This window comes from Magnolia sinica, chromosome 18 (genome assembly GCF_029962835.1).
Source record: "Magnolia sinica isolate HGM2019 chromosome 18, MsV1, whole genome shotgun sequence".
In the NCBI taxonomy this organism is placed as follows: Eukaryota; Viridiplantae; Streptophyta; class Magnoliopsida; order Magnoliales; family Magnoliaceae; genus Magnolia; species Magnolia sinica.
Window position 1 is genome coordinate 4773060 of NC_080590.1, and position 12738 is coordinate 4785797.

The 12738-nt window shown below is 41.4% G+C and overlaps 1 protein-coding gene across 1 annotated transcript; it reads left to right on the forward strand.

Moving 5' to 3' along the window:
• The first annotated feature begins 6348 nt into the window (after nucleotides 1–6348).
• LOC131233352 (uncharacterized membrane protein At4g09580-like) lies at nucleotides 6349–11870 on the forward strand. The gene is made up of 4 exons (XM_058230042.1): nucleotides 6349–6727; nucleotides 9902–10172; nucleotides 11104–11274; nucleotides 11396–11870. The coding sequence occupies exons 1-4, from the start codon at nucleotides 6528–6530 to the stop codon at nucleotides 11528–11530; spliced, it is 777 nt and encodes a 258-aa protein (XP_058086025.1). The 5' UTR covers nucleotides 6349–6527; the 3' UTR covers nucleotides 11531–11870.
• The last annotated feature ends 868 nt before the right edge of the window (nucleotides 11871–12738 follow it).

Below are 12738 nucleotides of genomic sequence, written 5' to 3' on the forward strand. Positions count from 1 at the left end.
CTGCCCAACCTGCCCAACACACCGACTCCAATTTCCCTTTGAATATTTGAATGTTTGAACATGGTGTTGCCTTAACTTTTGTTTAGTTTATCATAGCTTCTGATTCATCCACTTCACTTCCTTTGCTTACAATTACAAAATCAAACCAAATCAGGCCGAGCTGAACAGGTCAGCTTATGATCATGCTGAGCTGAACTCAAGCGAGGTCCCTTGCCTGAATGAGTCAGGCTGAGCTGGGGTAGAGTTCGGCCCGGTTCGGCTCATGTATATTTCTACTAGCCGAGCTAGTAATTCCAAGCCGGGGCATAGAGCCGTGTTGGGCTTCGTTGGGTTAGGTGGTCTACTCAGCCCATTACCACCCTTTGTCATGCAGGTTGCCTACAACCCTTAAGCTCTCTGCGGCCCACTGTGATGTATATGTTATATCCACTCCATTCTTCCATTTCGCTCAACCCATCCTAAGATATGAGCCCAAACATGAGGGGGATCCAAAGCTCATGTGAACCACACCGCATAAACGGCAGGGATTGAATGCTTGCCATTAAAAACTTCGAGGCTGCAGAAGTTTTAGATCAAGCTTCCCTTCATCCAAGTCTGAGCAACCTTATTAACAGGTTGGATGGCATATAAGCATCATAGTGAACCCTAAGAAGGTTCAACATCACCACTGTTTCCTTAAGCTGTGGTCTACTTGAAATTTGGATACTTGGGCTCCTGCCCTAAAATGAGCTAGCCAAACAAATGTGCGGTGCAAGCATAATACATACATCATGGTGGGACCCACAAATCTTGCAGTCAGATTTTAGGCAATTCTTATCTTTGTTTTCTACTATGGGTCCACATTTAACAGGTGCACGTAGGGCTTCTTTAGTGGGCTAGGTCAGGTTGATTTATTATTATTATTATTTTTTTCTGGAAGTAGGGGTTGCACCATTTAAAAACAGTAATGGCTCTTCAAATGTATCGTACAATCTAAACCGTCTAAATTGTTGACCCAAATGTGGATGGAGACAACTGAGAAATTTCACTGGAAAAATAATAGTAACAATTAAAAATTTTTATTCTAGTTTGGAACGCTTATTATTATTTTTCCATTTGATAGGCACTAATTAGATGGTTATGATTGCTTGATCGGCATGATCTTTTATATGCATGCTCCATCAACAATGTGAACCAAAGTTTGGATGGTCTGGGTAGTTCGACATCCACACCACATGTGAGGATGAGTCATCTCCATTTTTTTAGTGCAAAATTATCAAAGACGTCTACCCATGGTCCGTTACCTATCTCTGCCCACTGTGACATGCGGATTTATTTATAATAATATTTCACTGGTGGTCATAAAAAAGTAAGTCATATGCATGGTTTTCATTCAAACAAAAAAGGCCCAAAGCTAGGTTTGGAAATTCTTCTTTGTACATAGTTTATGAGACCACGAAAGCCTAATGGCGCAAAACACTGGGCAATTCAAGAATATATATGAATATAATTCAAATGAGGACGCTGAGATGAATAAGTGTAAAAAAATAAAAAATAAAAAAGATAGAATTAGAAATTCATGCATATAAAAGAACTTTAGAATACTATCAAATAATAAGATAAGAGTGTAGAAATAAATAGCTTGGTTGTGTGCAATAGAGATTGAGAATTCTTCTTCTTTTTTTTTTTTTTTTTGATTAGGAGTCATTCGGTAGAAATCAAAGGCTCTAGAAGGATAAAAAGAAGGCTCAAAATGTTTTTTTATTTCTTTTATTTTTTATTTTTTAAAGAGACTGCCTATGGTCTAAAAAAAGAATTAAATAGTTTGGCCATGTGCAACAGCCTTTTTATAAGCATGCTTCATCAGCAACGTGACCCAAAGTTTAGATGGTCTAGGTAGTTGGACATCCACACCACATGCGAGGATGAGTCATTGCCATTTTTTTATTGCAAAACTATTAAAGAAATCTACCCTTGGTCCCTTACCTATCTCTACCCACTATGACACGTGGATTATTTATAATAATATTTCACTAATGGTCCTAAAAATAGACAAGTTTAATGTATGGTTTTCGTTCAAACCGGAAAAACCCAAAAGTTAGATTTGAGGTCAGTGGCAGATTATATAAGTTTGAATAAAAAGAAGCCAAAACTAAGTTTGGAGATTCTTGTCCGTTTGTAGTCTACCATACCAACCCGCCTGATAGAGAGTGTAACGCTGGAATTGAATTTAGGCTGTAGGGGATCTCTTTTGCGAAGGGACTGAAGTCCTCTTCAACGCTGCTGTGCAGCCTACCATGTTATCTGCGTGACATCTACTCCATCCATAGTTGTACTCGCAAGACCAACAACTCAGGTGGGACACACCACGGAAAACAATGGGGATGAGACGCTAACAAAGGTTTGTTTGTGGGTCCACCATAGTGTTTATCTTCCATCAAACCCGTTCATCAGTCCTGACTCATCACGATGAAGGGCAGATACAAAATTGGAAGCAGATTGCATACTAACTCAGTACGGTAAGCGTACTGAATAAACTCTGTGGGGTCCACCATGATTTACATATTTTATCTACTCCGTCCATCCATTTTAACAGATAATCATATGGCTTGGTCCCAAAATGAGATATATCTTGAAAATTTCTTGCGACCCCAGACATTTTGGATTAAGCTGATATTTGTGTTTTTCCTTCATCCATGTCTGTGTAATATTATGAACAAAAAAACATCACTGTGGGCCCTAGTAAGATTTCAACAGTGGAAGTCATTATTTGCATTGTTTCGTGTGGTCCACTTAAGCTCCAGAAATACTTCTATTTTAAAATCAACCACTAAAATGATTGGAAAAACGGATGGACAGTGTGGATAACTCACATACAGGCCCAACTAAGTTTATACGTTACGATAAAAGCATAGTATCTCAATACCCAATCCTATTCCTACAAAATCAGCCTAAGCGTGAACTGTTTTGGCCCAATTTTATATTGTTAGGCTTGGTGTGGCCTATCTTAGTTTTTTTATTAGGATGATATTTTGTATTTGTAGTCAACATAAAAGTCCCATCTGATGGACGGAATGGATTTCACATGGACCACGTCCCCACAGAGAGTGTTGGTAAAACGGGTGTTATAGACAATTCCGCTCTGATGTGAAAGCCACCTAAAATCAACCTTTTCTGGTGAAATTATGATTTTCGATTTTATAGCCATCAGGTGTTACAGACGGACGCGGATTTTCTGCGGAAGGCTTTCGCAGGAAGTTTCTACGCAAGGATGCTGGGTGGGGCCTACCAGCATGTTTTTGTGAAATATACTCCGTTCATCCGTTTTGCAAGCTAATTTCAGGACAAGCAACATAAAATGAGGTGGATCCAAGACTCAATTGGGTCACACAAGAGGAAACTGTAGGAATTCAGTGAGAACCGTTGAAACATTCTTATGACCATAAAAGCTTTGTTTCAGGCTAAAATTTTTTTATTTTCACTTCATCCCAGTGTTAATGACCTTATAAACGGTTTGGATGGCATATAAAAATCAAGATGGAGCCCAGGAACGTTTCAACGGTAGGTAATTCTTTCCCCAATTTTCCCTCTGGTGTGGCCGACTTTAGTTTTGGAACGACCTCAATTTTGGTCGATTTTCCCAAAATGAACTCGCCAAACGGATGAACAGAGTATATTTCCCAAAAACATGGTGGTGGGCCCCACCCACCATCCTTGCGCAGGAACTTCCTGCGAAATCCGCGTCCGTCACAGATTTTCTGCTGTCAGATGCGGACTCAGGATCATACAATTCCACCCGTGAGGTGTGCTTTCTTCTAGGCGACTTGGGACGTTCATCAGAGGCCCCTACCTCAGTGGCCGCCCCATCCTAAAACTGCCATCGCAAGTTCACTAGCCGAGCAGCACGTGCGCCCTGAATGTTGTCACTTTTTTTTCAACCGTCCATTTCTCTTCACGTGTTTAGCTCACCTGATAAATGAATCGGAGTGTTTTTCACGCTAAGGAATGTTTACGTGGGTCTCACACTATGAATGTCTCTGATCGCGTCCACGTATTGGCATGTGTAGAGCATGTAGGTGGGGCGCTTGAAGATGAGAATCTCCCCCCCTCGCCTACAAAATCTCTTCGCAAATAAACCAAAATGAAGGGTATTTTGGACAATTTTCTTCTTACTGTTTTACAGCCACTTGTCCTGGACCGTCCACGGTCTACCCCACGTGCCTCCCATTAGAGATTGTTCGCTCTTTAGGAAAGCTACTTATAGACGCGTATTAGCAAAACGCCAAACACAAGATTTGTTACACGTGCCAGTAGAGAAACATGTTAGAGATCGATCTCGTTCATCTAGCAGGCCCCACGTTGAATATGATATATACTAAAAATCAGGCAAGTTCGCTAATCTGGGGACCCACGTGTGAGTATGAAAATGGACGGCTGGGAGAGACATAATGTTGTATAAAGTAGGAAGAATATGAATACAGGGCCATCCCTTCACAGTAGGAGCGGCAGGGTGATGCCGTCCATCTAGTTTGCACTGTACGAGATGTCCCATCTTTCAGAAATCAGAGGTACTACGAGATGGACGGATGGGATCATCACTGATGGACAAAAAAAAGGTACTACAAGATTTTATCCACCGTTGTTCTTCTGTTTTCCTCACTGATGGACAGATGGGATCATCCAATCAGCGTATATTTTGAATCATTTGCCATCCACCGTAAGAGCAACTAGATGAACGGTCCCGAATGATAAATCACCTGCCATATGGCTTCGCCAACGATCAAAATTCAATGTGCATGTGTGACTTTATAAGTGGAACTGCATGATTTTCTGGAAAAGGCACATTAAGAATGGGGCCTTTTCAAAGAACGGCGTGGATTGATCACATGTCTGATATGTTGGCACGTGTAATGTGCTTCTTTGGTTTTGGCTGTCGGAAATGCGCGCGTGAAAATATTCTCCATCAATTTTCTGGAAACGACAGCGAATTCTTGTAGTCTTTGGTCCTCCACCCAGAGTCCACACTACTCGCAACGAATTTGTCTAGCACTGTCGCGTCTCAGGATCCAGCGCTTGTTTCAGTACACAGGCCCCACGTGATTATGGTCCCCCACGTGCTTATGGTCTGATGATTTTGAACCGTCCATATTCTGGTCACCACCGTGAATAGGATATTACCTCTGATCACTCTGATTGATGATCCTGGAATTGATTTTTAATTCATCTGCAGATGGTGGTGGTCAAAATCATTCCTTAAGCGAATTCTCTTCCATTCCTTTACCCACTTCCTATGTGGGGCCCACCGTGATGCATATGTTATATCCATTCCGTCCATCCGTTTTTCCAACTCATTTTAGCATGTTAGCCCAAACATCAAGCAAATTCAAAGCTCAAGTGTAACACACGACAGGGAATAGTGGGACAATGACACTTACCGTTAATACCTCATTGATGCTCACGTCGATGTGTATATGCCATCCAAACCATAACGAGAGTCACCCACCCATGCGAAGGGAAAAAATCAAATATCAGCTTAATGCAAAACTTCAGTTGCCTGGCCGTCTTTATCTTCGCTCTTTGGTGTGTGGGTCCACTTGAGCTTTGGATCTGCCACGTATTTGGTCTCGTTCCCTAAGATAGCTGGAGAAATGAATGGATGAATGGATATAACACATTCATCACGGTGGAGGGAGGGAGGAATCGGACCCGGATTTCCTGCTAAAGACTTTAGCAGGAAGTTCTTGCAAATTTTAGTAGGGCCTACTTTGATGTTTGTGAGAAATCTACACCGTTCATCCGATTTTTGACCTCATTATAGGACTTAAGACCAAAAGTGATCTGGATCCAAGACTCAAGTCAGCTGCACTAAAGATAAAAGGTGGGTAGGAAAATTCCAACCCTTGAAGCCTCCAAGGGGTCGACAGTGATGTTTAAATGCCATCCATACCGTTCACAAAATCATTCCTACCGGGATTAACTGAAAATACAAATATTAGACGGATTCAAAACTTATGTCGCCCCACTAAAATTTCAACAGTGGAAGTTCAATCCTCATGTGTTCGCCCCACTTGAGCGTTCGATTCGGTTCATTTTTTGCCTCGTTTTCTAAAATTATCTCAAAAAACTGATGGAGGGAGTGGATTTCACACAAACATCAGGGATCCACCTGAGTTTCCAACGCAGGAACTTACTGCGAAAGGCTTTCGCAGGAAATCCGCGTGCGGAGGAATCCGCATCTGAGCGGTATACGAAATGGGCGACTCGCGCTAGAATGTTGGCACGTGCTGCTCCCGCGTGCAACGCATCTCATTTCGCTCGCGTCCATTACAAAAGAAGACAAGAAAAACTAGATCTCAGGACATCGAATATTCATTCCCAGCTTCTTTTCTTCCCGAGAGAGAGAGAGAGAGAGAGAGAGAGTGAGTGAGAGAGGGAGGGAAAGATCTCTAGCTAGGATTAGGGTTCCTCCTCTTCTTCTTCTTCTACCTTCTTCGAATGCAGCTACTGAAAACCTAGCTTTCTTTTCCATTCGAGGTAAGGAGGAGAAGATGGAGAAAGGCGCGGAAATCAGTAACAGAAGCGGTAGCGGCGAATCGAAGTTTCCTTTAACCTTTTCGGAGATGGCCGCTGCTTCTTCGGTCGTTTTCGCATTCGGTTTGGGGCTTTTATGTGTATATCTGACGATGCCAGTTTCGGATTACAGCTTCCTCAAGCTTCCCCGCAGCCTTGAAGATCTACAGATTCTCAGGTATGTTTCTTAAAATTTTCATTTGGAGAAATGACGTAATTAGGAATTTAGGATTTTTTTTTGGTTGGAGTTCGTTGTCATATGTTTTTCTTTTATTTTTAGAGATTTTTCATTCTTGAAATTTTATTTGTGCTCTCTTGAATCGGTGGAGTTTTGGAGTTTCAGTGTTTTGATTGACATGTCTTTGCATTGCATCTCCCAAGTTTTTCTTATTCTTCTTCTTTCTGTTTCCTTTGTTCTCCCTTGAGTCTTTTGGCTCTTTCAATAAAATCATCAATTCTGAAAAAAAAGGAAAAAAAAAATCAGTAGTAGAAGAATGATAAATCCAAAGGATGGTACAGGTTGTTTGATTGGGAGTGTTTGAGATCTATATAATTGGAAAACAACAACCTTTGCATAGGGAAATTTGTTGGAATTATTTCTATAACATCAGTGTAGGGAAAGATTAGGACAAATACACTACACAGAAACATGAAAGCATGTTAAATTGGTGTGCTTCATTTCGTATATTTTAGTGCATTCTGACAAAGTCAAGGAACATTTAGCTTTCAGTCCTGGATTTGTAGTAAACTTGTGGCTCGTGGTTCCGATGTGCATGCAAAATTATGTGATGATTCTGACTCAAGCTTGTGTATTATTATTATTATTTTTAAATGGTAGTGGAAGAAGGGAGATCACATGGATAAGAAGTAAAGGTGTTTGGAGTGCTGTTTTAGGCACATTTTCTGAAGAAGAAATTGGACGCATATGCCTTTGGATGTGGAAGAAGGAAAATATGGAATATGTATGAAAAACCTCCTGGATTCGAATCGCGGAATGTTCAATTTCTATAAGATAGTAACTGTCCCCTCTACTCCAGTTTTAGATTGCAAAGTTCTTATGACAATAAAGGAGCAAGGAAAAAGGCCTACTTCAACCCTTTCAACCAAAAGGTGCTCGTTTAGGATATCTTCTTGAGTTTCTTCATGTCTTGGTCGACATGGCTCACTCTGTTTTTGGCTTCCACTCTGGCCTCTTTTCCAGACAACCCTTTCCACTTGTGCTGCTGCACTCTGGATGTTGAGGTAGCCCTCTCCATGGTGGTGGCTTTCACTTTGGTCCAAGTTACCCTTTCCAAAGGTGGCCCCTTCCGTGACTCAAATACGAGACTTTGTATTGGCCCTTATTCCAATTGTTAAGAACCTAACCAATACACCAAAAGCGTCAAGACTGATGGAGTGCATCAACTTAGGCTATTAGACCATTGAGATTGTAACACTACAATGGAGGTAGATTGGATTTATGTGGCCAAAAGGCCTAAAGGGTACTGTTGGTGCCATTTATGATGGTAAAAAGTATGAGGGTCTGCATGGAGAAGGAAGATTGAGTTCTTGGATTTGAAGAACTTGAGAAAACATCTTAATAACAGACGGCTTGAGGGCTGAGGAAGTGAAATGGAAACAGTTTCTCTTATATGGAAGGATCACTCTGCCCCAAATTGAAAATGAGGGCCTTTAGATGTTGCAGACTCAATAAGGCAAGATCTAACTAATTTTTATCAGCATCACATGTGTGAGTTGTAAACTTTCGTGGTTTTTGGTGTTAGCTAATCAGTATTGCCTCGCTATTCCTTCAATGGCTGTTGGGCAACCACTGACAAATAACTACCATTTTATGGGTTTAAGAGGTAACAACCCATTGCATTACTGCTGTTTGTTTGTTTTGAAGAAAGAAAGAAAGAAAGAAAGAAAAAAAAAAAACCTGTTTCATCCCCATTATGGACTGTTACGGGCCATTACGACCCTGTAATGCATAACAGTTACCACCGTTAGTCTTATGTAACGGCTGTATTACTTAACCTTTTTTTTAATATCTTGATCTAGACACACTTATCACTGAAGATATTATGGCCGCCACCATTATCGTTATGATATGGGTCGTAACGGCCACGACGGCTTCTTTTTCTTTTCTTTTTTTTGGAAAAAAAAAAATCCTGTATCGGCCCCATAATGGAGCATTACTAACGGGGCTGTAACGGGTCCATTATGGGCTGTTTTTTTGTAATGGCTGTTACAAACCTGTAACGTGTAATGGTGGCCACCATTACATTTACATAACGGCCGTTATGTAACCATTTTTACATAACTTGGGAGATGTAAAGAACTAGTCGGCAATGAAGTGTTGACTACACACGTGACCTAACCAACCAAAAGTCTCAAGTTGGTCAGATCTCTTGAAAACTCAAAGAGTGAGAATTTGGGAATTGTCTCTTAGCAAACGCATGGCTCAAGTATGAGAATGCTATCACCTTAGATTGCAGATGTGCTCACCCTTTAGGCAACTTTGTATCTACCATGCGAATCTTTTACCTCTTGATGCCAACCAAATGAATCTTGTGAATAGGATGATCTGGAGTGGGTGACACCCTGAGATTGACATCAGTTCTCAGGTCTTGCTGTAGATTCCATCCGGACATTAAGGGACCATTTGAATGCAAGGAAAGTTGTGCTTCAGACAGAGAGAACATCTGGTTCATGCTATCTTGGAATGGTTATCTAGGTTATGCTCTCCTTAAGGTATTATATTTGGCCGGCATATCAGCTGGCTGATACAATATGGGTCGTATCCACTAATACAGCACCCATACAGGAAGATATGGCCCTATAAAAGCCAAAATCTTGTTTTTTTTTTTTTTTTGCTAAAATTCTACAGTGTGAGGGTCCTAAATATATGTATATCATCATCATCTACGCTTTATCCCAACTAATTGGGGTCACCTACATGAACCCTTTTCTGCTATTCCACTCTATCAAGGGCCATAATTGCAGTTAGACCGCAGGTCATCAAGCAATATGTGTGTGTATATACATGTGTGTGTGGACATGTATTTCATGGCGTAACGGGTCATTCTTTGGTAAGAATGGTGTCTATCAGGTCATTGTCAGACCAACATGCTGAAAGTTGACCAAATAGCCCATCCTCAAATGCTGACAATTCTTCTTGATTGTTTTTTTTTTTTTTTTTTCTCGCTCAGTTCCAAATGCCTAAAACTCTTCGGTGGTTGAAGTTAATCCATGGAGAACAACTGTGCTTTCAACTTTTCTTTGGAATTTTGAAATTTGATGCATGAAATTTCTTTATGATGTTGATGAACGAACTTGGCTGATATGTACAGTGCTGATGCACTCTTTGTAGGGATCATCTCGAGAGCTACACAAGTGACTACACCATACAGGTTCTTGTGGGATATTGTGTAGTCTACATTTTTATGCAGACTTTCATGATTCCTGGAACCGTTTTCATGTCTCTACTTGCCGGAGCCCTTTTCGGAGTACTCAAAGGTGTTGCTTTGGTGGTTTTTGCTGCCACTGCTGGTGCTTCTTCTTGCTATTTCCTATCAAAACAGATAGGGAAACCCCTGGTCTTCTCATTGTGGCCTGACAAGCTGAGTTTCTTCCAAGCGCAGGTGAATATCAACTCATCTCTGTTGCCCTAGCCATAATAGATTCCAACATTTGTTGGGATTGACTGTGGAAGTGCTCTGGATCTTGGTAATAATTCCTTTATTATTTTTTATTTTTTCATTTTTATTTTTTTGTGAGTGGGTTCTTTATTTGGATATTATTGGAGGGGAAATTTATCAAACTTTATTGGGGGAGTCCAATTTGCCATGAAATTACCTGCGGATTACCCTATAAGATAGTCTTTCATAAATTAACATTGCACTGATTGCCATAAATTCAAAATTTAAACTGGAACAGCAGTTAGGTGTGCTGTATGAATTTTCTAAGGTGGAACCACACCTTTATCTTTCATAAACATGTTTCTAATCCTGACTAGAAATGTTACTATCATGAGAAGTGTCAGAATTTCATTTGTTCCACTACAATATTGATGCTATCAAATGTGCTTGCAACCCTGACATGCAATAACCTGGGATTAAGTTTCTGGTTTTATGCATACCATTGTCAGGGTTATTGGTACATTTGAGATGTGCGCGCGCGCGCACACACACACACGTACATGCACCCACATGAATGCACGGAAGCGCATTTTTTTCCTTTCTTTTTCTTCATACCCACCCACCCACACATGCATACCCTGCACACACACACACACACACACACCCACACGCAACCCTCACGCACACCCACCTACCCACACGTATCCTTTCTTTCTTCTTCTTCTACTTCTTCTTCACACACATCCATTTTTTTTCCCTTCATTCATTCACTCATTCATTCTTCTGTCTTAAACTAGTCATGTCAAATTGCATTTGGGGAATGTCTTATCAATGAATGATACAAGAAACATTTGTTTTCTACTCTCCTAATACTCTTGCATCCTTTCTTCAACCTGCTAATGGACTGTGGCCTTCTCCTTTTGTTGTCTTTCAGGTGGCTAAAAGAAGAGAGAGACTACTGAATTACATGCTCTTTCTAAGAGTTACCCCTACTTTGCCGAATACATTCATCAACGTGGCTTCGCCCATAGTAGATGTGCCTTACCATATTTTCTTCCTTGCAACATTCATTGGGCTCATTCCGGCCGCTTTTGTCACAGTGAAAGTAAGAACAATTCAAATCTCTTCACCATTTTTATCTGCTTCCTGCATTCCTCATGCAATCACAATTGAGAAAAAGAAATTCATTTTGAAGCCATCTTCAATATCTGGTGGTGTTTATGCAGGCAGGAATTGCTCTTGGAGAACTGAGGTCGGTGGGTGACCTGTATGATTTTCAGTCGATTGCAACCCTGTTCCTCATCGGCATTGCTTCAATCACTCCTACATTGATGAGCAAGGGCAGCTCTGAGAAACATTGATGGACACACACAAAATCAGTTCGTGTCACTGTTCTTTCAATACCAACCCAGCGGGTCTGACCATGTTTCTGTACAGATCATCATAAGATAGAGGCAATGCGGGCTGAACCCAGGGTTATAGACTCCACAACAATTCCTGAAGCTACTGGGTTTCTTTAAATGCGGTCTCTGGATGGTGTTGAATGCAAAAGCTCTCACTGTGCCGAATCTGTCTGCCAGTAGCAAATATGATTATTTTCTGCAAAAAAAAAAAAAAAAAACATTCTTGTGTTATGTATGATTCAGTCAAAGTACTCATAATTACATCGCAATATAAATCTTCATACCAAAATATTTCAAAGCGAGGTGAGGAATGGGGATTTCCCATTATATCCATTTTTAATCGTGAAGCTGGATTGATTTATAAGCTCTGGCCTTACGAGGTTGAAAATGGGCCTGTTTCTGGGCAGTGTTATAGCCTGAAAATGGTGTGAAACCTAGACCTGGCCCTAGCCCCATTTATTAAATGAGCAGGACGAAGCCTGTACCTGGCCCCAAAGCCTCATCTGTATTTAGGCTGGCAATGGGCTGATCCTCTGTAGGGCCAGGGCTTGGGCTCCTAAACTTGGTCTGAGGGCTGGACCCTGAATGCCAATCAGCCAACCAAGGCCTGGGTCCAGGATGGGCCTCGGGCAATGATAAGTGGCCCAGCCCTTTCCGGCAGCTGGGTCTCGCGTCAAGTGGGCAGCTGTTACGCAAAAAGAGCGGATCGTTTTAAAGGAGGAAGATGGAGGGAAAGGGTGCGGTTTCCTGCAGGTGTGCTATACACTTGAGCAAGAGAGACGGGCAACCACAACGGTTTCAACGATGGGCATGCACAGCACAAGTGGACACGGATTGCCTGCGACACTGTCACATGATCAGAAGCCAGGTGGGGCCACCGTGATGTTTGTGAGAAATCCACCCCACCCATCCGAGCCCAAAAATGAGGTAGATCAAAAACTCAAGTGGGTAGTACGATGGAAAAACTGAATAGGGACATGCACAACGTTAAAACCTCCCTGGATCTACTGTGATGTTTATATGCTATCCAAACCATCGATAAGGTCATTCCTACTCAACACTTTTGTGGCCGTACAAAATTTTCAACGGTGGATGTTCAATCCTCACTGTTTCCTGTCGTTTGGCCCACTTAAGTTTTGGACTTGCCTCATTTTCGTGTTCATGTT